The 27,253-nt window shown below is 44.1% G+C and overlaps 4 protein-coding genes across 5 annotated transcripts; 2 read left to right on the top strand and 2 right to left on the bottom strand.

The window, feature by feature from the left end:
• The first annotated feature begins 434 nt into the window (after positions 1–434).
• On the top strand, positions 435–3,872 carry LOC6561397. 2 transcript variants are annotated; one of them, XM_001988517.3, is made up of 6 exons: positions 435–660; positions 1,069–1,243; positions 1,298–1,477; positions 1,903–2,093; positions 2,154–2,783; positions 2,856–3,872. In XM_001988517.3, the coding sequence occupies exons 2-6, from the start codon at positions 1,094–1,096 to the stop codon at positions 3,610–3,612; spliced, it is 1,908 nt and encodes a 635-aa protein (XP_001988553.1). In that variant the 5' UTR covers positions 435–660; positions 1,069–1,093; the 3' UTR covers positions 3,613–3,872. The 2 variants fall into 2 exon arrangements, with proteins under 2 accessions (XP_001988553.1, XP_032592049.1); XM_032736158.2 differs by having other exon boundaries at positions 2,843–3,408.
• A 2,849-nt stretch (positions 3,873–6,721) lies between these two features.
• Positions 6,722–18,481, bottom strand: LOC6561398. The gene is made up of 2 exons (XM_001988518.3): positions 18,449–18,481; positions 6,722–11,738 (listed from the first exon to the last, which is right to left on the bottom strand). Exon 2 carries the CDS (start codon positions 11,728–11,730, stop codon positions 6,892–6,894), a length of 4,839 nt encoding a protein of 1,612 aa, XP_001988554.1. The 5' UTR covers positions 11,731–11,738; positions 18,449–18,481; the 3' UTR covers positions 6,722–6,891.
• Positions 18,482–20,078: 1,597 nt separating this feature from the next.
• Positions 20,079–22,689, top strand: LOC6562400 (mediator of RNA polymerase II transcription subunit 15). The gene is made up of 5 exons (XM_001988519.2): positions 20,079–20,203; positions 20,276–20,981; positions 21,074–21,830; positions 21,887–22,029; positions 22,089–22,689. The coding sequence occupies exons 1-5, from the start codon at positions 20,151–20,153 to the stop codon at positions 22,656–22,658; spliced, it is 2,229 nt and encodes a 742-aa protein (XP_001988555.1). The 5' UTR covers positions 20,079–20,150; the 3' UTR covers positions 22,659–22,689.
• A 43-nt stretch (positions 22,690–22,732) lies between these two features.
• On the bottom strand, positions 22,733–26,303 carry LOC6562401 (Krueppel-like factor luna). Its single transcript, XM_001988520.2, has 2 exons — positions 25,899–26,303; positions 22,733–24,615 (listed from the first exon to the last, which is right to left on the bottom strand). The coding sequence occupies exons 1-2, from the start codon at positions 25,968–25,970 to the stop codon at positions 23,347–23,349; spliced, it is 1,341 nt and encodes a 446-aa protein (XP_001988556.1). The 5' UTR covers positions 25,971–26,303; the 3' UTR covers positions 22,733–23,346.
• Between the last annotated feature and the right edge of the window lie 950 nt (positions 26,304–27,253).

The raw sequence follows: 27,253 nt of genomic DNA, 5'->3' as shown, positions 1-27,253 counted from the left end.
GATAAGTAATCAGTAGATTCAACTTTACTTTATATAGGTTACAATTACAAATCAAATATAACATTATCATAATGATTATCTTACAAAGTATTAATCTTAGGTATTAATTATGCCACTCATCATATATTTAAACTTGAAATACTCCACTTATGCACGCTTTTACAGGGAATATACACGACTTAAGCTCATTTTCTGGCAACCCTGCCAAACAGCTGTAAATCGCGGCGCAGGACAACGAAGCGAAAAACAGCCGAAGAGAAAATGAGCATGAGAGCGAGTGAGAGAGAGAGAGATGGAGCGTGTGCCGAGTGGCAAGGCGAGCTCCGTTTGCGGGTTAAAGAGTGTGGAAATTTTCAGCAGTGTGGACGTCAAGCAACGGGGCTGCAGCTTTTATTTATAACAAAACGAAAAACGCAAAAACAATTGTAGAACAAAAAACAACAAATCACTAGGAAAAAACTAATGATTTTCTGTTTGTTTTCTGTTGGCGTTTGTCTAATTCACGAAGAACCCTTAAACCGTTACAAGGTGGAAACTAACCTCGAAAAAATCGCCAGCTCCAAGCGAATCACATTAAAAATTGAAGAGCAACAAACATTTTTGTGCAACAATAAATTGCATAAATAAAATGAATGTCGCCTGATTATCCATCAATTCGAGGTGAGTGTCAAAACGAATCTTAAGTTCTCTGCTTGCTGTATTGTAAGTAAAATAACGGTTAACCGCCTGCCAGCTACCCTGCTGCCTTCTCCATCCATTCAGCCACCCCCTTTGGTCACATTCCCTTATTGATTTTCTGCGCAGCCGTTTTTTTTTTTTACTTGAAGTGACCCAAAATTGAAAAGACGCCATGGGGTAGGGACTGACTGCCTTGGAGGGTGTGGGGTGGGGTGCGGCATTGCCTGATGCGGTCAGCTGGTAGCGTGTCTCTCGATTGTAAATGGACGGCACCCTGTAATTAATATATTTGGGGCAGCAGTTGGTGGACTCCAAACTAACACATCCTTCGGCTAATCGGCATTTGTGTCATGATTGTATTTTGATATTGTCTTCTTGACTGCATTACAGATTGCACTTTTCCACGCTTCGCTTGATGACATCCAAGCAATTTGTAATCTTCATTTTATTGCTGATACCATGGCCACCCTCAAATGTTATCAAGTTACTCTGCTCGCGAGATAACAGCCGTCTGGTCCGCAAGATAGTACGCTCCAAGTGGACGCCCATATTGGATAAGCATCAGGTAAGCGACATCGCAAACAAAATAATTCAGATTTATACATTATTTCCATGTTAGGTAAAGCTGCCCTTGGACTGTCCGCTGCATCCGCTGCGAGATGTGTTTGCGCCGCGCCAGGATGAGAAGCAGCGGGATCGACCCACTCAGTGGACATGCCGACGTTGTGGCAAGAGCTTCTATCAGGAAAAGTTTCTCGATTTGCACTTTGATACGCGCCACAAGCACATCATCAATGAGGTACGATATAAAGATTCTTTAATATATCATTTCAGAAGGTCTCATAATTAGCTCATGTCTTAAAGGAGTCATCTCCACTCTTGTTAACTAAGCTCTCACTGAATCTTTAAAATCTTTAAAAATTCATAATGTTACCTTAACCGAACTCACTAATTAAAATCATTGCTCTGAACCGAATATCATCATCAATTCCATATCCATGGAAACCCAACGTTGAACTGCATTATTTTATAAAAACAGCATTGTTTATTAAGCCAACATATATCAGTTTTATTATGCTTATAAATTTATAAACATATACAGCTCCAATATGAACAATCGTTAGATAACTACTAGCTACCCATAAACTTTATGAGACAGAGATTAGATAATATCGAGATTATTTGAGATATGAATTCTTTAATTGATCTTTATCTTATTTACAGGCGGAGGACTCCGTTTGCCTGGCCGACTTTTGCGATATAATGCGCTGTGAGGTATTCCAAACGGAGGATGCTTCGAGCTTAAAGTTTGGCGATCAGCACATCGTCACCGATATCGAAGTTTGGGGTGATTCATTGGGTCAGAACTCCGCACTGGCCAAAGCGAATGCCGCATACTTGAGTCTAATACCAAGGCAAGCATTTACGGCTCCATCTAATCCAAATGTTAAAAGAATATCTTCTTTTTTTTGCAGAACTTCCACATTGAGTGCCACGCGTGCAGCCAAAGTACAAAATCGTCAATTACTCCAAGAGAAGCCAAGCCAAAGCAAGGAACAGTCCTCCACAGAAGCCGGCAACGCGGCAGCTGGCGAGGAAGGTTCAGCATCTAAGCCCAAATCCGCGGGCGAGAAGCTGCTAATGAAGCTTAAGGAGCTGGGACAGGCGCATCTAAAGCGACCCGATGTACAATCCGAACCGGAGTCGGAAACCAAGCGCAACAACGAAACGGAGGAGGTGGACCATAGTGGCGATGTGGAGGGCAGCGGCGAGCAGCCGGATGCCGAAAAATCGGCAGATGCTGTTGGCCAGACGAAGGTGCGAGCCAATTGCAAGCCAGAGGAGCTGAGCAAGCTGAAAGCACGCTGTGAGTTCCTACTTAGAAGTTGCATTGGTGGTCTGCTGCTGGTGATGCCGGATCCGGCATTCAAGGAGATGGAGGAGGAGATGAACAAGGCGGTCTGCTGGTACCTAACCTGTGATCGGTACTGGGAGGATGGCCCACTGGAACCACGTGCCTTTCCCTGGGGTCTCATTGTCATACTGATCTTTGTGCTATCGACTGGGATCTGTTTCTGCTACTACATCATTTGGATACTGTTTGAGTAAGTGTGGCCACTTGTGGCGGCAACTAGCCCCCAGATTGAGATTGAGCAAACCCAAGTCATTTGTTTCAGCTCCGAAGAAACGACAATCAATGCCAATCATTATGCCGGCGCCGGAACCGGAGGCAGCATCTACATGCCAGCACCACCGCACCACTACCAGCTCGACTATGCCACACAGCAGCAGCTGGACGCCGGCGCGATACCTGCCCAACAACAGCAACAGTTCTACTACCAACAGCAGCAGCAGCAACAGCAACAGCTGCAGCAGGCAGCAGCAGCGGCATCAGCTCGAGATTTGTATCCAGAACAGGTTCAATATCATCGCCACAGTCCGCGACACTACATCGCCGATCAGCATCCAGCGGGGGCGTCGTTGTCGGGAATAACAACAGCAGCAGCGGTGCTGGGCACGCCCACAATCTCATCCAGCGGCGTCCGGCAAGCGGGAGCGTCCTCATCCAACGCCAACACGCCACTGCACCATCGTCACTCGACGAGCCTGGCCTACCCACAGGACATTTTAGACCGACGCGACTATACAAGTAATGCGGGACGCCCCATTGCCACAAGCGTGGTGAGCAGCAATGTTAGCACTGGTGGTGTTGTGGCTGGTGGTGGTGGTGCTGATCAGCGACACTATAACACACATCCCCGGCCGCTGGAGACGCGACATCGTCATGTGGGCGCATCGCAGCAATCATTGCGAGCCTCCAGCTCCACGCACGAGATTGTGCAGAGCGATGCGACTCATGGCCAGAATGAGCACTACATATATGTCACGTATCCGCCGGATCTGAAGAAGCGCTATTTCGACAAGTACGAGTAGCAACAAGTTGCAGTTAGACCAAAGAACAGAGGCACAGAGACGAATGAGAGAGAAGTGCGCGAGTGCGCAGTGTAAGCAAACACTAAATGAGGTCCTTGTTGGAGGAGCAAGCGACTGGCGAAAGAACCTATACCCAGTTGGTTTTTTACTTTAGCCTGCAAATTCTAGATTTGTGAACTGTGCTGTATTTTTGAATTCTACAAAACGAAAAGAAAACAAACAACAACAAAACGAATAAAATGCAATATATATTGCTGTATTGTATAAAGAAATCAGTTTACAATCAGTTTACCTATATATCCTTATGCGATGATTTTGGCCGAGAAGCGTTTTCAGGGGAAATAGAAGAAAACAATCGGAGTATTTTCATTTTGCAATAACATGTACATAAAACATTTATTCCATTCAATTAGTATAGTTGTTGCTGTTGGTGTTGGTCTATCCATCTATTGTATTGTTTTGTTATTTTTTTGTATTTTATGTTATACTTTCAAAAAGACACTCACATTTACATATATATATATATTGTTTGTATATATAGTCACAATCTGGACAGATCATATTATACTTAGGGTCTAAGAAAAAGTATAATTGGAAAGAAAAAAACTCTCAAGATGTACACGACATATAAATAGATGTAGTTTAAAATGTATACATATTTAGTACATATGTACGTGTGTATTTTGTGTGTATGTGTAAAGGACATATATATGTATATATATATATTATGTAGGCATATTTATGAGGCATACATATTACAGTTTGCATAGATCATATAGTAGTATAATAAATATTATTACATTTAGTGGGCATTTTTGCATTTTCAATTTGCATTGCATTTGAATTTTGCTTTTGTACTAAAATTAAGCGTATTACATTAATCTATGGATTTGATTTGCTTGATACATATTAAATATTGCACACAAATTAGTAGAATTTGACAAAAAAAACAAACAAACAAACAAACAACAACAACGTGTACCCGAAAGTTTTCCCATTTGTTTTTTTTGTTATTATTATTTCCTTTTTTTTTTCTTTTTTTTTGATTTCTTTTTATGTATACATACATATATCATATAATACATTTATAAATAACATTTGCTTAGAGTTTTGGTTTCTTGTGTTTTTATTAAATGTTTTGGTCCTTTGGAATGTGTTTTGCAAGTCAAACGATATTCGCTGTAATTGCAATTTAGCTATATTTGTAGGTGGTCGGTTTCACATGATTAAGTCGGATAGTAAAAGCTGTGTCCAACTAACTATTTTTGGTTCCTGGTCTTACGTAATCCATAGTATTACCGATTCTAACTGTAAACTTGCATTACGCATCCGCATACCAAATCAGTATTTATCTACGGTCTACTGTAATTAAAAAATCCTCAGTTGACTAATGCATTTGCCCTCCATATAGTAAGTATAGTATAGTAAAATATATAAACGATTCTCTTAATAAATAAAGGCCATTTAAGCGGTCTTCCAGACACGAAAAGTATGCTAAATAATTATGCTATATTTAACAATTCCCATCTTAACATAAATTGCACTATAAAAAAAACAAGTCTTGAACTAAGCACAGAAGTAACTGAACTGACAACTCTCTAACAAATCTAAAACTAACAGTTTCTTTCTATATATAAATGTATTTCTCCATCTTCGTCTTTTTCTTTTTTTCATATTCCTTTTCTTTTTTTTTTTTTGGTCTAGGCTGCATTTTGAAGGCAGTTTGCAAGTTCTTAACTTAAACAAAAAAACTATTTAAAAACAATTATAAAGAAGTTAGAATATTGCAGCCGATAGAGCTAGATACTGCTGGAGCGACTTCTTGATGAGGCAATGTGCAAGTGGGCGTGGCAACAAAGGTGGAAAGGGGAAATACAGAGACAACCTATAATATACAATTATTTCCAATGTATGAAAGCATTAGGATAAGCTGCGAGGCTTGTGGACTGTTTTGTTGGCCATCAACTTGAAATAAATAGGGCTGTACTTGGTCATAATTGCAGAGAATTGTGAAATCAGCACAAACAAGAATCAAACCAAAGCTCAACCAGCTGTGGGGTATGTAGTGTGTTCTATATCTGAATCTATATCTGCATAACTGTGTCTACTGTTTGACCTCTGACGAGCGACAGCCGGCTTTAAATTGCCCCCAGCGACTAAAGTACTGATACACTTAACTGATAACAAATAACAAAAAAAAAAAAACAACAACAAAGACAAAAGAATGAAATAGTTCGCTCCATCTCGCTCACTCTGTCTCGCACTACGAATACGAATTTATAAGTATATTTAGATAAGTATTTATATATATGGCTGAAGTGACATACATATGCGCTCGATTTTTAAAAGCTAATTGCACGCGAGTTGAACAACAATAACACACATACAAGCATAATGCTAATGGTTCTGCACATCGCGTATACGACAGGTGTGCACGCCCCCCGATCGCCTCCACTTTTGCACGAGATTCGAATTTGAAATGTTGATAGTTTAAAAATTAGTTTCAAACACGTTATTTGCATGTAAAAATATATTACACGATCAGCTAAAGAATATATCCATAGTATTTATATAGAGTTATTTAAAAAAAAACGTTTTTTTTTTGCTCTTTTTTAATTAGACTTAAATATTTTCTGTCTTTTGCCATTCCACAAATAACATCAAAAAGTTGAACAAAATAACTATAAAAAAAAAAAATTAGAACGCTTTGGTTTTCGCAAAATTGTTTGATTCTTAAAGGAATTCTATTTGCTCAAAATCACATGCATGATTTTCTTTCTATACTGAAGTGTTTTTTGAAACAGTTAATTTAATGGTAATATATAAAAAAAAACATTACATTTAAAGCGTAGCTCATTATTATTATTATTAACCAAAGAGTTGTCATTTTTGGTTGATAAATATATGTAAACTGATGTATAAATATACATATACATTGCTAAAGGACAAAATATTTAATTTTACATAATTACATATACATTTGTCTAAATATGTATAATAAAAAAGCTGCCAAAAAAGTTTGATTTTTACATAAACAAGTCTTTTGAGATTCTCGAAATGTGTGCAGTGTGTGAGTGTGTGTGGGTGTGTGTTTGTGAATGTGTGTGTGTGTGTGGATGTTAATGTGTGTGTGGATAATTTGAATTCAAATTTATAATCCATTAGGCACGCCAAGTTAATGCTTCATGCTAGAGCGACAAATGCTCCAGGCCCCAAATCCCACCCCCTTCAGCACTTCCCATTTGTATATGTATGGTTGTGGTGATATCTAATCTTTGGTTAACGCCGTTTGGTCAAGGTCTGAGCTTTCGCGGATTGGGGCAGCCGACGGCGCTTGTACTTCTTGAGCACACGCTGGGCATGGTAGAATCGACTAATGTTATTTTGCACATGCTTTCTATGCAGATACTTGAGAAACTCCTTGCGCTCAAAGATCCTGTAATCATCGGGCACCACCTCCTCGTGATGGATGAGCGGCGTGGCATCGAATTGTGACTCCTGTGGCCCCGCATCAGTCAGCAGCTCGATTAGCTGCAGTGTATTCGTTTGCTCTGCAGTTGCTTCCTGCGCTTGCTGCAGTTGCCCAGCCTCCTCGTCCTCCTCCTCATCCTCCTGCTCGCCCTGCTGAGCCTCGTCCTGATTTTGATCCGCTACCACGCCCAGTATGTTCTCATTCATGTCGCACTGTACTACATACAGATCACTGCTGTTGTTGTCAAAGATCTCGGCAAGATTGATGAGCAGCACATCCTGTCCAGCAGCGGCGGCTGCAGCACCTTCAATCAGCTGCTTGCTGACTTCCGATTCGGCTTCATTATCCTCCGCATCGGAGGCGACACCGATTTGCTGATACATCTCCGCCAGCGCCTCCTCGACGCTTAGCTCCCGCGTCGTCGTTGGCGTCGTCGCCGGCTTCTGTTTGTGGTTATCCTGCAGGATCTGTTGAGCCCCTGGGGCACTTATGACTAAGTCGCTAACTTTTAAGGAACTATTTAAGGCAATTTTACTAAGGTCACTTAGCTTTGGTATGTTGCTGGTGGCCACCAGCTGCTCCTGCTCCTGCTCCCGCTCCTTCTCCTCCTCCTGTTCACCATCGCTTTCGAGAATTTGCTTGAGCTTGGCAATGTCATTGTTGGAAATTTCGTCGCTGGTTGGATCAGCGGTCAACGCCTGCGTAGTCTCCTGCATTGGCAGCGCTGGCAGCTGCTGGGATAGCTCCTTTTCCAGTGCAGCCATCTCATTGAAGTCGCTCTCCTCGCCGGAGCAGCTGCTGCTCGTACTGCTGGCATTCTGCTTAGGCATATTGGCATCGCGATCGGAACTTGAGCTGCTGCTCGAGCTGGTGCTTGAGGAGGATGTTGTTGAGCTGGAGGAGGAGCTAGAGGATGACGATGATGAGGAGCCTAAGCAGATGACTGTGTTTGGTTTGGGTTGTAACAGCAGAGCCGTCGACTGATCCTCCATGCTGTGATCCAACCAGCGCTGAATTTCTAGTTGCTTTGACTCCTGCACTGAGAGATGCACTTCGTCTTGGGTTTCCTCCTGCTTTAGGGCATTTACATTCTCCACAGTTTCTGTTTGCTGCAAGGATTTAACTTCCTGCGGAGGTTCCTTGTCCACTTCCAGTTGGCTTTTCGTCTCTTTGGCGGATTTAATTTCTCCTTGCTCCAATGAATTTTGGTCCTGCTCTACTAAATAACTCCCTTTGTTTGTGGATTCCTGTTGCTTTAAGGAGTTCACTTGCCGTTGCTGTTCACGCTTCACTTTCTCTTCGCTTTCGGAATGCAGCTTTGCTTTGGGCGATAAATTGATGTTCTCCACATCATCGAATCCCTTGAAGCTGCCCAGCAGCTCCACGGATTGCACCGTGTGATTGGAGTCACCATTATGCTGCTCCTCCCGACACTCTGCACTTGGCACCTGCTCCAGCTGCAGCTGCAGCTCCTTGCTAGTCACACAGTCGACGCTTTCTCTCATGGCATAACCACTTTTGATGACCGTCTCACGGCCCGAGGTTGTCGCCGAACTCCGACTGGAGTTCAGGGCGCAAAAGCTCAAACCCTTCAGACTGAGTGGATTTTGTGTGGCAATTTGTTTGGCAGATTGACGCTTGATCAGCGGCAGGCAACGCTCCCTCCTCAACGAGAGCTGACGTCGCATGCGTTGCGAACGCTTCTCCCGCAACTTGACCAAGGCGTATCTCCTGCGTAGCAGCTTCAGCGCACGAAAGTAGAATCGATGCTTGGTCTTGGGACTCTCAAACTCGAGTATCTTTAACATTTTAATGCGATTGCGCGCCGAAAGCTTGCGACTAGCTCTCGCAGAGGCTTTGGCTAAGAGCGGCACAGGAATGTTAACTTGAACTGAAGCTTCGTCTAGAGTTGGCCCGGCCGCGGGCGACAGAGGTTTAGGGACCTTCTCTACCGGGTTAGCTTCGTCTGTTTTTTCTATTTCCTTAGTCGACGTTGGCTCCGTTGTCTTTCGCTTGCGTTTATAGAACTTGAAGCGTTTCGCCTGCTCCCGATACTCATCGTCGCCCGTGGCCGTCATTTCCGTTTCGCTTTCGCTGCCATCGATCTTGTGTATGAAAGTCTCGTATTCCTTCTCGAAAGTCGATTCGTCCGAATTGCTATTGCTATGATCAAGCTCAATGCTGGGCGGTCCTGGCAAGCAGCTAATACTGCTAGTGATCGGCAACTGTGGACTGGTCAGTTCCACGGGTAGAGGCAACGGTTCGACTGGCAGCACCTCCGAGGCCGGTTCTCGTAGTATCTCAGCCAAGGCTATACTCTCAACTGGTGGCGTTTCATCGCAAGGCTCAACGCCCGATTTCTTTAGACGCAGCTCATCCAGTTCCTTTTCGACATCGAAGCTGGCAAAGGTATCCTCGACATGCGTCACATTGCCTGCTAGATTCGATTTATCGTGATGATGATCGATGATAATGTCGGGCAGATTCATTGACTGTAGCTCGCTCAACTGATGATCGACAACGGCAGTGGCCACAGGACCTGTGGGTGCTAGTGTCTCATACATGAAACTGGGTGGGGCAGTTACCACATGCTGTGGTGCTACCACCGGTGCCACCACAGCTACTGCCGATGTTTGCTGTGATTGCTCCAGCTCGAGTCTGTTTTGTAGCTGCTGCTGCTGTTGTGCTGGCAGCTCCTCCTCGTCATCATTCCAGCTGGCCAAAAAGTCACGGATATTCGAGCTATTCGAGCTGGGCACCTGCTGCACCTGCTGCGCCTGTTGCTGCTTGTGTGGCTGCGTCGCATAATGCGGTCCGGCGCTTGCGTGCAGATCGTAGCCGACATAGTTGTCCACATGTGCCTCGAGATTGCTGAGTGGCGCTGCAACCGATTGCGTCAAATAGCAATTGCTGTTGGCCGGCACCGCTGGCAACGGACGCTTGCGATAGGCGTACGGAGGGTCTAGTGGATTGCCGGTCTGGTAGGGCTGCGATCGATGCGACTGCTGTCCATAGGTGTCCAGGCTGCTGAGATCATTGTAGTAGGCGGTGCTCACATTCGCCTCCAGGCCCATATTCAGACTCATGTTGAGGCCCAGCTGCGGCACAAAGCGCTGACTATTGTTGGTGACGGGTGTGACGGTGGCGGGGGTAGCGTTGGCTGCAGCAACACCAGCCGGTGGCTGACCATAGCCGTAGCTCAGCTGGGCAGGCGAGTCGTAGGCGCTGTAGAGATCAGTCGGATGCTTGAGCTTGTGGGTGACCAAGGCACTGCTGGGATTAACGCCGGAATATTGTGGTGGAGGTGCTGCTGCTGCTGCCACTGCTGCTGCTTGCTGTACGGCGTAACCATTACTGCGCGGATAGTAGCAACTCTGCTGCGGATAGGCCTGCGTACAGCAGCTCTGGCGCGCATTTTGTGGCACATTCTCAACGGGATTGGGTATGGGCCACATGGCCCTACCGCCATACGGTTGCGACATATTGGTCTGATACGGATTGCTTGGATAATTAACTGGCGCCGTTGGCGTTGCATACTTGTCATACTTGTAGTACAAATCGCTGCTGGGCGATGCTCCAGACGTCTGATGATAGGCACTGGTGGAGGCGACGGTATTGCTGACACCCATTGCTGATGGGGTGACACGACAGTTGGCGGCATTGTAGTCAACGCTCCAGTGACAACTGCTACTGCTCGATTTGCGATACGCCGTCTCCGCATTTAGTTCCGGCGGACTATAAAGCGGAGCAGGTGCCCCAAAACTCAGACCACCATTGGGTGGGTAGAGCGACATGCCGTACTTGTCATAGTAGGCACCTGACACCTGCCCCGGTGAATTACCCGCTGCTGATTGAGTGTTGTATGCAGCTGGTGGCATATTTGGATAGCGGCTGCTTGGCTTGATGGCTGCATAGTTGGGCTCCAGTGGCGACAACTGCTGCTGCTGTTGTTGCTGCTGCTGCAATGGTTGCAATTGTTGCAACGCTTGCGTTGACTTTTGTGTCATGCCCAAACTCATGCCAATATATTGCTGTTGCTGTTGTTGCTGTTGCTGTTGTGTTTGTTGCTGCTGCTGCTGTTGCATTGGCATTTTGTACTTGTATGCCTCATAGGGATTTGTTTGGCTCATGGACATTGGCATGGACATTGACATGGACATGCTCTGAGGCTGTGCATAAAATGGTGTTGCTGCCGCTTGTGGCTTGCTGCCAGATATCATATTGTTGCTGCTGTTGCTGCTGTTATATTTGGGCGTTAACTTCTCGTATCGTGCAGCAGCAGCTGGCGCATTATAATTATAGGCACTGTAATTGTAAGCATCCAAGGACATGCCACTCCCCATACCTCCCCCATAACCATAATTCTGATGATAAAAATGCGCTTGTTGCTGCTGCTGCTGTTGTTGTTGATGTTGCTGTTGCTGCTGATGTCGGTGCTGTGCATCCAAACTGGTCAAGGCTTCACTGTAGAAGGGCGCCACTGTCGCTATGGTTGCCATTGGCGTTGACGTCGCTTCATAGTGGCCGCCGGAGCCGAGCGGCGTTGTCGGTGTCGTTGTGGCACTGCCGTAGCCGCTGCTCGTGCTGCTGCTGCTCCCGGGCCCGGAATTGCTGCCGACAGCAATGGCCATGGCGGCCGTGTCCATTTTGCCAGCTGCAATGACAAAAAAGGCAAAGCAGTTAACTTGATTGTGCCGCGTAATTAAATTCACACAGCGCCCATAAACATGGATTGCACTGCAGGGGAAAGCGCAAAGTAAACAACAAATGCAAAGCCAGGTCAAAGTAAAGCAGAACAACAAGAATATTGAGAATGGCTTCCTTTTTGAACTAAGTTGAAATAGTTTACAATTAAAAGAAGAACTTATCTACGCTTGAAAAGTTTATTTAACAATTGACCCATTTATTATTCTCTCTTTCGAAATAATGGCAATGCTTTAAGGTAACTTTATAAAAACAAGTAAGGGCTTAAAAGAGGAACGAAACTTGTTGTTCCTTGAGACGAGTTAGTTATTTCAAATTGCTATCGGTAATCGATATTTATCTAACTCGAGTAAACGGAAGTTATCGATATTAAATGAGATCTAATATTCCAAATTAGCTTTAACTTTTATAGTCTCTGAGATCGGAGTCTACAAACAAACAGAACAGATAACTAGCTAGATTTGATCGACTTGCCCTTTGATATCGATCAAGAATATATACATAGATATCATGATCTGCCTCTTATATATACATTTTTAGTGACTTCAGGTTATAAACAGCAAAATAGACAAGATGTGGCTTAACATCTGATTATGATTGTGCTCGCAAGTTGCCTTTTTGCTGTTTTGGATTATAAAATTGTTGTTCTCGCCCCTTTAGAGAGTGGAACATGCTTAATTATGCCATTCTGCAAGGGCATGAAAACAAAAGTTGATGAATTACTCGGATACACACAATGTGTGTATACACACAAGTACACACACACACACACATACGTGTATTTAATTTCAGCTTTGTTTACAGTTGCCACTGTTGCCTCAACCCCTTTGACACACACACAGATACTCAACACAAACACATGTGTGTGCTGCACTACAGGAAAAGGCAATTATTCCATGGCATTTCAGTGAAAAATGGAAAAGTCCCACAACCACCTCACCCCACCAAAAAAATCAACAAAAACAACAACAAAAAAACAGAAGAAAAAACAGTTGGTCGCCGGTGACTGCTGGCGGCGAGTTTAATGGTCATAAATGTCGTATTCCACGCGCGCAGGTCCTCATTCAAGTGTATGTCAATGGGGTTGATGTCTAAATGCTTCTCGACGCTGTCCGGCAAATGACCCCAGCCCCCTTCACAAACCCCTTCGGGCAACCAATATTAAAGAGATGGAGAACTCGCGTCAACTTAGTGAAATACGATTGTACATTAAATATTAACGTTTGCCGTTGAACAGTGGAACAATGAACCACACGGGGCAAACGGATCAATTTTTCTGCTCGAAATATGGAAAATCATTTAAGCAAAATACTTTAATATGTATATTCTACAATCTGAACTTTGCAATAGCTATTGATTGTGTGACTGTTTGTTGAGTTGCGAATGCTATCAAATAAGGCAGCGCAGAAACCAACAAATATGAACTATTTTTTTTAATCCTTATCTGTATCATAAAGATAAAATAATTAGGCCTCAGACAAAGTATGGTTTATCAAAAAACAGTCAAGTTATCCACTTGACTAAACCATCCGGAATTTGTCCAATTTCGCCGGATACAATAATTATTATTATTTAAAGTTTTGCAGAATTCAAGTAATTCAAGTGAATGTTGCAAAATATACAAACAATAGCAGTATCAATAAATTAGCTTGGAAATTCCAATTATTGCGCTTTAATTTGCAACACACTCATTAATATTATTAAATACAAAAATCTATCATCTATTTATTTATGTCATTTTGACCACAGTGCAGTTGGCACTGTGGACAGTGGGGTCGACGACAATACGTCTGGTTTACACGGTAGGGCGTGACGCCGGACGACGCTCAATGTCAACAGGCCCACAACAAAGTGTGCCACACACACTCACACACACTCACAGTCACACACACGCACACACAGACACTTGCACTTCAAAGGAGAGCTACATTAATTGTGGCGACCCCTTAAACCACGACATGTGTACACTGAGAAAACAAACGATGCAACACAAACTGTTTAATATTCATGTTGGCTTTTTCAAAAGTTTCGTTAGTCAATTAAATCAACTCAGTCCTAGACTTTACTCAAACATGTTGGACGGCTATCAAATGTCTATTCACATTTGCAACATTTTATTTGCTCAGTGTAATGAAGTGCATTTTAAATAATTTCCACTGACACACAATACGACGATGACTTCGACGACGACGCTGACCACCTGTGACCAGCAGACGTAGCAAGCAGCGGTCAGCGAAAGCGTAAGTTGCAGCTGCAGCTGCTGTTGTTGCTGCTGCTGCCGCTGCTGCTGTTGTTGCTGCTGTTGTTGTTGCTGCTGCTGTTTTTGTATTCGTTGTTGTTGTGGTCGTAGTTGTGGCACGCATACGCAACGTTCTCCGCCTCTGCTGGCAATTTGTATGATAAATGCACGTCGGCGCACCACTGAAGAACTCGGAATTCATAATGTCAATTCACTTTCGTTTCTGTTGCACGAATACACCATATTTTTTGTTATGCGTGGAGGTTATTGTTGGTTGGTCAACATTCTCATCATTCACGCGCTACTGATGGCTCACACATTGGGTCACCTTTTGCACTAATCTCCAATCATCTAATGCGGAAAGCACTACGCCGTACCATATTGATGAGCTCTTAGTCTAATTGAGCGTATCGAATTGACTACCTCATCATCATAATTATTATGAATATCAACAAATGAGATCGAGATCGAAATGAAAATAAAAGCCAGCCAGTGAACGGTTATCAGCGCAACTGTCGAGGTTTGAATGCCCTTGCTGAAGTTATAATAATAATCGGATCTGTTTTGACAACTTCAGGTTCTGTTTTACAATTAAACAATTGGACATTGTACCCACTAAGTTCAAGTTCTGCCACTGTTGTGTCAATTAAAAATGGTATTTAAAATAAATTTAAAACATACTTATTGGATACACATAGAATTCAACTATAGTAAACAGATAATTAGTTCAGTTTTGGCACAGCTATAACAGTGTGAAGTCATATTAAAATTCCTGCTTATGGCAGATAAGTTATACCATAGGATAGACCAAGCCCGAGTTTCGGAAGATCATATCGAGGAATTTAGGCTTGAATATCAACAAGTTTGTCACACCCCTTTTTAGGTTATATATACATGTATGGATGCATAAGTATGCAAATTTGAAAGCGAAATCGTTTTAAAGACGCATCGCTTTGGTTGGCATTTCTACTAATACACACACACACACATGTATACTTATAAATGCAAGTAGCGCTAACCAGACCAGATGTTACGTTAGATTGCGTTATTGCGTCTACGGCGCGTTGAATAAAACAAGAAAACTGCACAGGCGAAGCAAGAAAATGTATGCACAAATCGAGTTCGACAACAGAACCGACTCAATTATGTTGCCATATGTTGATGTCCAAGGCAACAACAGCTAAGCAAAAAAAAACAAAAAAACGCGCGCAACAAAAAACACAAACACATAGCGAGAGCAACAGCAAGAGGAAGCGAGACGAGACGAGACGAGTTGAGTTGAGACGCGTTGAGACGCGTGTGGCACACATACCAGACCGCGTTGGATAGTGTAGTATAGTTATGGGCTGACAATCTGGCAGCTCTCTTGCGTATGCGTAATATTTTATTGCTTCTTTTATTTTTAATTTTTATTATAAAAAAACCCAGAAGAAAAGTAAAAACAAACTTAATTCTATTTCAACTTATTCAATGCGTGAAACTTTTTCATCTGTTGCCGCCGCGCAAGCCGAGACGCATCGGAATGTGAATATTGTTGCTGCTTGGCGCGCTGCCGCTGCTGACGTCGGCTTTGGCGCTGACGCTGACGCCGACGCAGACAGAACGGAAAGTCCTGTGTTTTTAAAGCAGGGCTGTTTGCAAGTAAAACGGGACACATGACACAAACCATTCACAGCGAATGCCTGTACGTATGCATGCATGTGTGTGTGTGTGCGTGTGAGAGAGTGAATGAATGTTTGAGTGAGTGCTTTTTGTTTATTTGTGTTTGTGTGCGTGTGTGTATGTTGTTGTTGTGCTTGGGAAAACAAGTGGTTGCCGTGGTGAGAAAACGAGGCGCACACAATTTAAGCGCCGGCTAGGCTACAAAAAAAGTGTTACTGGTGGGTGGTGATTTAGAGAGAGATAGAGAGAGACAGAGAGAGAGAGAAAGAGCGAGATGGTTGGGTTTATGAGCTGATACCTGACGTCGTCCTTGCACATTTGACAGCTGCAGCGTCGGCGGAAATGAAGGCATGAACACATAAACACATGCACACATGCAATTTACGTACGCTAAAAAGCAAGTATGACAGTTGCACATTTGCACAGTGGTTCAACTAGTAGTTAAAAATAGCAAATTGAGACTGATTTACATATTTGTTTAAAACATTAAGAGGCGTCTATAAAATAAATAGAGCAAATAAATAAGAATTGATAAAATGTGTTTTGTTGATCTGCTTATTGAATATAAAAATGGAATCATTATTAATATGAATATAAATAAATCAGTATTATTAAAAGGCCGTTTTATTGAACTTTTTTTTAACTCGTTTCTTGAATGTGGAAATTGACGAAATATGAATATGCATATTTGTCAAGCTCAAATTGATATCCTGTCACACTGTTCGTCGGCAGCAATGCAGTGCACGCTCCCATTAACGGACGCTGACGTTGCCTAACGGTTCGATGGCGAAGCGTGACAAACAAGCGACAGGCAGGCGAGCAGTGTACGTTGTTAACTGCAACAACAAACAAGCCAAACAAAGACTAACTGACAAACAAAAGCAGCAACAACACACACAAATTGAGAGAAATGTGCTGCAGCCAGAAATGATTTGCGCCGCTGGAGCCAGCCAGGTGAAAATAGGACTAACCATCGTAGCCACAAAGCGAATTAAAATGAAATTGAACAACAACGCTGTCAAAGCAGCAAACGGCAAACGGCGACAAAACACAACACATAATAAAAAAAACAATGCCAAAAACGGTTTTGCGGTTGCGCGGCAATAAGGGAATTGACAAAAACAAAAAGGGGCGACAAACAGCAAAAAAAAATATATATTCAAAATAATAGCAACAACGACAACCATAAAAGCAGCGCAATCAAATGATAATAAAAAAAAAACCGCGATTACACTGACAGCAACAACAATAATAGCAACAGCAACAACAGCATTAGCAAAGTTGGCAGCGCCGTCGCACTCTCACACAGGCAGTCACACACACACACAGACACACATGCTCAATATACAGTTGTTGATTATACATGCGTGAGTGAGTCCCGCGTCGTCGTCCAAAGGTGAAACGAGAATAGAGAATGAAGAATGAAGAAGCAGCAGCAACAACAGCTTGACAGCAGCGTCGGCAGCGACGTTGGCGCCGAAGCCACAGAAGAAGCAATAGCAATTCAAATGTAAAACAAATTTCAAAAATCGAACAGCAAAACGTACGAAAAACAAGCAACAACAATAAAGCCAGAAAAGACCAAAGCACGAAACCCCAAGACACAGACACGGTTGCCCCAGTATGGCAAAGTGGAGGGAGATGGATGGTAGATGGGTGGTATGGAGAAGCCACGATAAATATTGATTGAAAATCAATAGGTTGTCCTCTCTATAGTCCGTCCGTCCATGTGTCGCTTTGTCTATTTGTCATGTGTAGCGTGAATTGAAGCCCTATGCGCATTTCCATGCCTACACTCGCAAAAAAAAACTAAGTCTTTGCAAAAACTACATATTTTGTAAAATTCCACAAATTAAAATAAAGTTTTGCATATCTTCTCTTTTAATAATTTAATTTCAACATTTGAGTAGGATTAATTAAAGTAATCTGTAATTAAAGAAACAAATTGTGAAGAATCTTTTAAACAAAATTGTAAAAATTTTTTTTATTCTGTTTGTCGTTTTTTGTTTTGTTACTTTTATTTATGCACATTGTAGGTATGCTTTTCTGAACGTATGTTTGCCCAAGTATTCACTTGTATACAGCTGTATTTTTACATATACATATGAATATGTACATTTGTATATACGTGCACACATACATTCACCCATACATATTTACGTGCGTGCTGCTAGCGCTGACAAGCTCGGCTTGATAATTTAAACACGTACACAACCCCAGCCAGGCAGAAGAACACCGACACAACAGACACACACACACTGGTATAGCTGCGCACATACGTATAGAGCAAAACAGACGGAAAAACACAAAAAGCCAATAACAACAACAAAAATGTCAACACACTTTTGCCGTTGTCATTATTTTTGTTGTTGTCGTCATTGTTCTTGTTGTTGTCTTGCTGAGTGTGCGAGTATATGTGTGTGGGGCATTTTTGGGCTGTAGGCTGGAAACAACATTGTTGCTGTCGCTATTGGGGCGCAAAAAAAATGGCAAAAGAACAGAATAAGTAGAGCAGCCCAAGACTGCGTCGACTGCGACGCGGGCAGCATAAGCCACACTCATACGGCCAGATAGAGAGAGATGGAGGGTAAGCAAGAGAGAGTGAATGTGCAAGATATAAAGTGAGGGAGGGGGGTGTGGGGAGGGCAGCATATGCACTGAAGCAGCAAATAAACCACGTATTCACACACACACATACATACAGAGAAAAGCTCTCGGCATACTCGCAGTTAATATTACAAACATTTACATATACAAACCTCAACAGTTTTTCGACATTTTGTTGCTATTTTCGCTGTCGCTGCCGCTGTCGCTGCTGCTGCCGCTGCTGTTGTTCACTTAAACGTATTCTGCCTCTGCCTCTGCTAGTTATTGTTGTGTGTGTTTGTTTTGTATCTGTTTTTTCGTTGATTGTTTTGTTGTGCGCCGTTGTGCACTGTTACTTGTGATATAATTTAATATTATGCTCTTCTTGTTGCCGTTTTTCATTTATTGCATTCAATTATCTTTTTGTACGCACACACACATACACACACCGTCGCAGTCGACACTCTGCTGCTGCTGCTTGGCACAAATTTTCATTCCCCAAGGTAATGTCACTGATAATACGCGCACTCTATTTTTATTTTGTTTTTGTTGTTGTTGTTGTTGTATTTGTTGTTGCTGTTGTATTTTACTGTGTAAAAAGATACGTTTACGAAACAATTTTTTCGACGCTTTTTGCACGAATTGAAGTTAGAGATACACAGAAACACAAAAAACACAAAACGCGACTTTGAATGCAGCCGGCATTGACAGCGTTTCCAATTTTAATTGTTGTTTTTGTTGATTGCTGCTGCTGCTGCTGAGAGGTGGGCAGAAGACACTCTGTACAGGTGGCAGAAGCGTGTCGAATTCGAAATAGCGGCGCGTAAATTTTTGTAGAGAACTAAATATAACGTACACAACTCGGGGGAGTGTAATGAGTGGTAGTAATAAGCGTGGTAGTAGTAAATATATAAAAGTTAATAACAACGCAAAGAAATAAATATAGACAAATACACGCACACGGACCGCCGTACGGAACGAACACCCGAGCAGCAACGAAAAACGGACGTGCGCTCTATCTGAAAGTCGAGTTACGAATGAGCAACGGTAAAACACATATAGATGAGTACGGTGAGCTGTGAGTAGAAGCACGCGCCAAAACGAAAGCTAGTAAAAGTTCAGAGCGAACACTATTCTAATTAGCGCTCTCTCTCTCTTTCTCTTACTGTATGTGTGTGTAAGAGAGTCCGCTTCATACAGGTGGTTTAGTCAGAGGCAGTCTCTGTTACTTCATTGGCAATGACCAGCAGCAGCTGTGGTGCTAATTGAAAATGTCGGTTATTCATTTACAGTTAACGCAAACACTTCAGCGCCGGTCAGCAATTAGCTGGAATTTGTTTATTTTTCAGTTCTCAATTTGCGCGCCACAAATAACTGACGCATGCAACATTAAATTTCTTTGCCTTGCCAGACTGTCAAAAACAGTTGGAGCGTTGCCACTTAAATATTGTGAATGGTAAATAATTTCAAGCAAGCAAAAGTGCATTTTGTCTATAAATATAATTAAAAATTTGTAGTATAACAATAGACAATATTAATCATGACTGCGGAGTAAATTCAATTGCATGTTATTCCAACAGGTTTTCTTTGTTAATGCTGCAACTATTTTACCTCAAGATGAAGAGCCGAGTAATAACGCTACCATAATCGAACTACCCATTTGCCAAAATTCGAATTTTCGCGCCACAAATAACTGACACCTGCAACACTAAGAAAGTTGGCCTTGCCAGACCGCCAAAAAGTTTGACGGGCTGCCACTTAATGAATGCATATGTTAATCGATAAGCGTATATTGAGAAAAACTAAGAGGACTGGACGGACGCGAATTTTGGCTATAAATTTAAATAAAGGTTGCAAACAGAGGCAATATTAAAGATGGCTGAGGACTGGCAGAGCCAGGGCTTTCGCCAGAATGTCATATCCAAAATGTGAGTAGTGAATTGAAGTTAAATTTCATGTTTTCCATTTTTCTTAATGGATTTTCTTTGTTGTTGCGGCAGCCACGACATGTTGCCCCAAAATGCGGAGCCGAGTAAAAATGCCAGCATGATGGAAAATCATATTTTCCGCAAGTCGCGCACCAGGGACGAATATCTGGGCTTGGTGGCCAAGCTGTTCATGCACTACAAGGACACACAGCGCAAATCTCAAGCGCAGCAGCAGCAACAACAGCAACTGCAACAACAACAACAGCAACAGCCGCCGCCACCCAATGCGGAAATGGGACAACAGAATTTGATGCAGGACCCGTTGAATGCACTGCAAAATCTCGCCAGTCAGGGTAATCGAAATCCCCAACTGATGCCCATGGGCGGCGGCAGCGGGGCGCCCGGACCGAATCAAATGGCCGGTCCCGGCGGACCAGGCACCGCCTCTAATCTACTGCAGTCGCTCAATCAGCAACGACCCGGCCAGCAGCAAATGCAACCCATGCCGAGTATACGTGGCCAGCTGCCCATGGGTGGCGGCGGTGCTGGCGGGCAGCAGCAAATGGTGCAGGTGCAACAGCAAATGGCCGGTGGCAACGGACCAGGCGTTGCAGGCGGCATGCAACTGAATGCCATGGGTCCGGCGGTCGCGCAGGCCCAGGGTCAGATTGTCGGCAATGCCGGCGGTATATCCAATCAAATGGTGGGGCCCGGACCCAACAGTGGTCCAGCGGGCGGTGCAGCAGGCGGCATGCCCAACCAAATGTCGCCAATGGTGGTGAGTGGACTATTCTGTTCGATTTAGTGACTGATTGAGTAATAGACTTCAAAATCGGAATATCGAAATAATTATATTTATGTGTATTCCAGATGGGCATTGGCAATCCGATGATGCGTCTTAATCAGGGCATGCAGGGAATGCCAACGAATATGCAGCAGCAGCACAATGTTGTTGGCGGTCCCAGCGGACAGCAGCAGGTGGGCGGTCCGGGTGTCTTGCCGCCAAATGCTGTGCAACAGGGTGGCGCCATGAATCCGATGGGTGGCATGAATGTCAACATGCCACCGAATATGCAGCAAAAGGCCAATATGGCCATGGGACAAGCGGGTCAAATGTTCGCCGGCAATCGGGGCGGTGTTGTTGGCGGACAACAGCAGCCACAGCAACCGTTTATGCGTTCCAGTCCCTCACCGGCAGATGCGCAACAATTGCAACAGCAGCAACAACTGCAGCAATTGCAACAGCAACAGCAGCAACAACAACAGCAGCAGCAGCAACAACAGCAGCAGCAACAACAACAGCAGCAGCAGCAACAGCAGCAACAACAATTGGTGGGCAATCAAACGCCTACACAACAGCCACCAACGCCACAGATGCCGACGCCACAGATGATACCCAGTCCGGCACTGGTGCCTCAGTCCAGTCCCCAGATGATGATGCAGAATAGCCAACGCAGCATACGCCAGCAATCGCCGAGCGCCTCGATCAATACGCCCGGTCAGGTGACCGGCAATAGTCCATTTAATCCCCAGGATGAGGCCTTGTACAGGGAGAAGTACAAGCAGTTGACCAAGTACATTGAGCCGCTTAAGCGCATGCTGGGCAAGATAAGCAACGACGGCACCAGTAAGTCTTCCACAAGCATAGCCTAAACTGTCTTTAATCTAATGTGTTATTTGCAGATGTTGAGAAAATGACCAAGATGAGCAAACTGCTCGAGATCCTTTGCAATCCCACTCAGCGTGTACAACTGGACACGCTGCTCAAGTGTGAGAAGGCGCTGGAGAAGATGGATCTCGTCTCCTACTCGGGTCAGCAGTTTGGTGTATGTCAAATAGTTATCCATTTATATACGACTATTAAAATCGATTGATTCCCTTATAGAAATCATCAAATCCGCTGCTGGAGGTCATCAATACAACGCTGCAGAGTCCATTGGCGAATCACACGTTGCATCGCACATTCCGTCCGAGTTTGGAGCTGCTCTTTGGCACTGATATCTGTGCACCGGTGCCCGCCAAGAAGCCGCGTCTCGGCGACAAGACGTCGCCCTTCGAACAGGATGTGCCGCATGTGCTGCAGGGCGAGATTGCGCGCCTCGACACCAAATTCAAAGTCAAACTAGACACAACGGCGCAGAACAACAACAAGACAATCAAGCTGATCTGCTGCCTGGACGACAAGCGTTTGCCGAGTGTGCCGCCGGTGAGTGTCAGTGTGCCGGATGAGTATCCATGGCAATCGCCAGACTGTTCGCTCACCGAGCAGGAGTACTCGGCGACGCCATTCCTACAGACTGTGCAGCAGGCGCTCATCGCTCGCATGTCCAAGCTGCCCAAGAACTATTCGTTGTCGCATCTGTTGGACACCTGGGAAATGGCAGTGAGGCAGGCCTGCTCGCCCCAATCCAAGCCACGCCCCATTTGTGAGCTGAGCACGCTCCTAGGTGTTTAATTGAAACTGGACTCTTATAGGAAATAAAGCAGATATATAATCAGTCATATCTCATCAATAACAAATTGCTTTTTTCTATTGCTTTTCTTTTCATTCAAATACAAAATCTCAACTTGCAACCCACAAACATAATTTAATAGACTTTGGTGTTGTAAATTATTTATATGGAAAATATATTTTCGCATTGGTTTTTTTTGTTGTTGTTTTTCTTTTCTTGAGATTTGAACCTGGGCATTGTTGTTGTACCATGTTTTCCAGGTCTTCTTTTCTTTTTGTTTTATGTTTTTTTTTCTGGTTTTTTTTTCACATGTAGCAATAAATACAATTGTTCAGAAATAGAAAATAAAGCAAGCGACAATTATTGTACAGTAGAAAAAGAGTTAAGAAAAAGAAAACTTAAATATCACAGATTTTTGTTTGCAGCTAATATACAAATAGAAGCACTAAAAGCTAAAAAGAAATATGTGTGTGTGCTGAAACGAAGGTGAATCCATCTCATAAGCAATGGATTTGGTAACTATATATATATATAATATAGGATATTGAATATGAATTTGATATATGCACAAAATCAAACATAACGATGACAAGAAGTAGCTCTTAACTAGGCTTAAAGTCTACAGCCAGATTAGTAGCTGATTATATACTGTCTAGATTGAGATTGGGGGAGGATTGCGATTGTTGCATCCTATCGCGCTGCTGTTGTTGCCACAAAGTTGCCGACAAAGCTGCTCTGCAATCGGATCAGATCCTGTGCACTGTAAATGTGTAAACTGCTGCCGGCGACGGGACTCGTTGTCCGGACTGGAATTTGTACGGGACTCGCAGCGGGAGCAATGGCACGCAACTGCAGCGTCGACTCACACGATGAGGAGGAGGAGGACGACGACGACGATGATGATGACGATGAAGATCCTTCGATGAAGGCAACATTGCGATTGACGCCGTTCGCCTTGTCCTTGTTGTGACGCTTCACGTGCTTGGAGAGATGATCGCTGCGCATGAATTTCTTAGAGCAGACGCCACACTGGAACTTCTTCTCGCCGGTGTGGGTGCGCTTGTGGCGCGACAGCTCATCGGAGCGCGAGAAACGCTTATCGCAGTTCTCCCACTTGCAGACAAAGGGACGCTCGCCGGTATGGACACGCTGATGCGCCTTGAGATGGCTGCTCTTGAAGTAGTTCTTGCCGCACTCGGGGAAACTGCACTCGTAGATGCGATTGCGTGTGGCAGCCGCCTGGGCGGCCGTAATGGTCTTGCTAGGCCTGGCAGATGAAGGTGCTGATGCAGATGGATGTGTAACTGTAGCTGGTGGAGATTGTGCCTGTGATTGAGCTTGAGCCTGGGCAGCCACTGTGCTGAGCAGCAGCAATTGTGCATTAGCTGCGCTCGAGGCGATATAGTAGCTATTGGGGCAGACTGCCGCCGGTGCTGGTTCCGTTGGCGCCTTGGAGCAGGCAGCTGTTGGGATCTGTTGCTCTGTTGTTGTGGTTGTCGTGGGCAAAATAACTTCGGCTGCCTGCTTGCGATTCATTTTGAATTTTAGATTGCGAAACACATTCTCCTCGGGATAATCATCCGTAATGGGTGTGCCCAGAGCGCCATTAATATCGCTGCAAGCCGAATTGGAATTGGGGCTGCAGCCATTCTCCACGGTGCCGAGACTATTGACACGCATAATGACGCTGACACGCTGTTGCGCCTGTGCATCCGATTCGGAATCCTGTTCGGCAACATGTTTGTGCAGCTGCTCCTTTTGCTCGGGCGGGGGCGTCAATGTGACCGCCGGCTGTTCCAGGCGCGCCTTTTTGCAGGGTGGCCTCACATCGGTGGCATCGTCCTCCGTATCGGAGGGATTGGGTGTGATGATGCCACTCTTTTGACTCTTTTGATTTGCCACCAATTTGAGCTTGGCCTTGAGCAGATTCTCGTTCACCTGTTGTTTGTCCTTGGCGGCCTGCAGATAGACAAAGACAGAGAGAGCAGTGATTAACAAAAAGAGTTCAATAAACGCGTTCACTTTTTGTGTGTGTATTGTGTGTTGACCTACAATAACTTTTGGGCAAGTATACAGCATAAAAAACCCAAAAAATATTCGCTAATTACGTGCGGGCGTCGACGTTGACGTTTATACTTTTTTTACATGGCCATTCACATTTAACCTTAACCCGTGGCGGCCCCCACACGCAATGCAGGGTTAATGCACGTTGCGACGCGTCGTAAATACGCTTTTTCATTCTTTGGGCGGCGATTTGTTTTATTATGCCAGTTTCTTGAACTTTTGCAAACACATTTTTTTAACATAAATTTAAAAAAATAAATAAAAAGTTTTACAAGACAATATAAAAGCGGAGCCCAAAAGCAGGCAACAACAATTTGACAACGCTTCAAGTAATTTTATGGGCTCGGCACGTGTATGCGTTTATTCTGTTTGTTTGTTTGCCAGAGAGATAAGCGGGCCAAAGAAAGAGAAAGAATAAAAACAAGACAAAAATGAGCTGCAATAGTCGACGTCGCGTAGCGTAGCGTCGCTGCCCGTCTGGGGCTTGGCTTTGTTTGTTTTTTCTTTTGCCGCCAGCCGCTTCTAATTGGCAACTTACCTTCACACACAGACACGCTCAAACAAATATGCTGTGACTACGTCAGCATGGCTGCTCTCTCAAGTGCTCTCTATCGCGCTCTTTGAGGCGAGCGCTCTCAGCAACAAAAACAAGACGACGGGCAAATAACTACGACAGCTTCACATTGCTGTGGAGTCCAATGTTCGCCTCTGCTCTATATGTGTGTATGGCTCTGTGTGTGTGTCTGTATCACTCGCTGTGCATGCGGTGTTCACGTGAAAGCGTGCCCGCTGCGTGATCGCATAGCGTTCAATGGGTGCAAGCGAGATACAAGACTTTTGTTTTTAGAAACGCGGTGAGTGTAAGCGAGCGGGCAATACATATAATGTTTTGCCTTGCCCATGCCATGTATTTTTTTTGTTGCGTGATTTGTCAAAAGCGAAGGCGTCGTCTCCACTGTCTGGGGGCAAACGACGAAAAATGCGGGAATTCACTGTGCTAGGCCGTATATACATATATATATGTATGTGTGTGAGTACGTGTAGGTTGCAGGGCTGCATTTTTTTGCATTTAATTTTAATTAGTTTGCACTGCATTAAGTGCAATACTCAACACTCATTTATTCGTTCACTTTGTAGGTCAATCTCTTATTGCTCTGTGAGTCACTTTTGGAACTTACATTTTCGATTTTGTTATCCCGCAGCGGGGGTGTTGCAGGCGGCGACGGCAGCAGCAACGTATCCATTTCCATTTTTGTATGTACTTTATTACTTAATTTATTTTTTCCTTTTTTTGCTCTTTGCAAAATTTGTTTAAAATATTTTTATTGCACTTTGCACTTGCTTCACTACTTGAGATGTCTTTTTAGGCACCTGTACGTAGAGAGATTGCAGGAGTTTATAGCTGTCTTTTTATTTGTTCTCTTTTCAGTGGTAGTCTTATCTTGGATTTTGTTAGCACTTTTGATTTACACAAGATTTATTTTTTGGCTTTTTCTAAAAAAGTTTCTTATTTTTGTTCCACTTGAAGCGGATGCGAGCGAGCGAGTGAACGAACCGTTGCGTTCAGAATTCAACAGACGAATGAACAGCATTCAGACTGTGAGCTTATACCAGACCATCGCAGTCGCAGCGCTCACACACACACACATACATACATATACAGATAGCGCGTGAGAGTGGAGCAGAGTGCTGTCGACGTAATCACTTGTAAGTGGAAGCTGCCTGTGTGCGGGGGGAGTAAAAAAATCGTCATCAACAAGAACTCAGTGCAATGGAACTGAGCGCCTGTAACTCAGTTTTTTTTATGTGTTCTTGGGTTTTACCGTCAGGCAGTGGCAACGTGGGCAGCACTGCTAGTGCTCTCGAGTGGTGTGTGTGTGTGTGTGTGGAAGGGGGAGGGGGGGGGGGTCTTGTGATTGACAAAAGGTCAGGTCTGTGTGCCCACGCATAGCCACCCAGCAAGGAAAATAAAGAAGTTAGCGTCACTAATACACAGACAAACGAACACGAACACGTTACGAACGCATGGACGTCATCAGCTGTTTACCTCCTCGCTATTGACGCGAATAGGGCGTGGAGAGAGAGATAGAGACAGAGAGAGAGAGAGCGAGAGAGAGAGGGCAAAATTCCATTGGGGCTATCTATCTATTCATAGCTGCTGTTCATGCACATGGAGCGTGCACAGCCAAAAGGCAACAACGAACAAAACACACACACATGCTGACACCAATAGAGAGAGTGAGAGAGGCACACACTGACACACCCCGCGGAGCCATTGCAGCCCAATTGGCGAGGCGGCAAATGCTGGAGCTGAAATGTTCAATCTGAGTCTCGAGTCTGACGCATTTGTTGCTGCGGAAGTTCGTGATTAAGCGTTTTGGGCTAAACAAGAAAATGAAAACAGAGTGTTGTGGCTTTAACTGGTCAGTGGCCACTGTTTTTGGCCAGACAGAGCATTAATAAATTGGCCTTACTGCATACATTTGCATTTACATTAGCCATTTAGTTTATTGTCAGCCAAGGGGAGGGAGCA

The sequence above is a fragment of the Drosophila grimshawi genome, unplaced genomic scaffold (genome assembly GCF_018153295.1).
Source record: "Drosophila grimshawi isolate 15287-2541.00 unplaced genomic scaffold, ASM1815329v1 contig_1377, whole genome shotgun sequence".
NCBI classification, from domain to species: Eukaryota; Metazoa; Arthropoda; class Insecta; order Diptera; family Drosophilidae; genus Drosophila; species Drosophila grimshawi.
This window is presented reverse-complemented; position numbering and strand designations above follow the sequence as displayed.

Bases quoted from the DNA above. Each gene is read 5' to 3' on its own strand.
- LOC6561397 (XM_001988517.3), top strand. From the start codon at position 1,094: ATGACATCCAAGCAATTTGTAATCTTCATTTTATTGCTGATACCATGG. The intron at 1,244-1,297 runs GTAAGCGACATC...TTTCCATGTTAG, and splicing joins CCATATTGGATAAGCATCAG to GTAAAGCTGCCCTTGGACTG. The intron at 2,094-2,153 runs GCAAGCATTTAC...TTTTTTTTGCAG, and splicing joins TACTTGAGTCTAATACCAAG to AACTTCCACATTGAGTGCCA.
- LOC6561398 (XM_001988518.3), bottom strand. From the start codon at position 11,730: ATGGACACGGCCGCCATGGCCATTGCTGTCGGCAGCAATTCCGGGCCC.
- LOC6562400 (XM_001988519.2), top strand. From the start codon at position 20,151: ATGGCTGAGGACTGGCAGAGCCAGGGCTTTCGCCAGAATGTCATATCC. The intron at 20,204-20,275 runs GTGAGTAGTGAA...TTGTTGCGGCAG, and splicing joins CAGAATGTCATATCCAAAAT to CCACGACATGTTGCCCCAAA. The intron at 22,030-22,088 runs GTATGTCAAATA...ATTCCCTTATAG, and splicing joins ACTCGGGTCAGCAGTTTGGT to AAATCATCAAATCCGCTGCT.
- LOC6562401 (XM_001988520.2), bottom strand. From the start codon at position 25,970: ATGGAAATGGATACGTTGCTGCTGCCGTCGCCGCCTGCAACACCCCCG. The intron at 24,616-25,898 runs GTAAGTTCCAAA...GTCTATCTGCAG, and splicing joins GGGATAACAAAATCGAAAAT to GCCGCCAAGGACAAACAACA.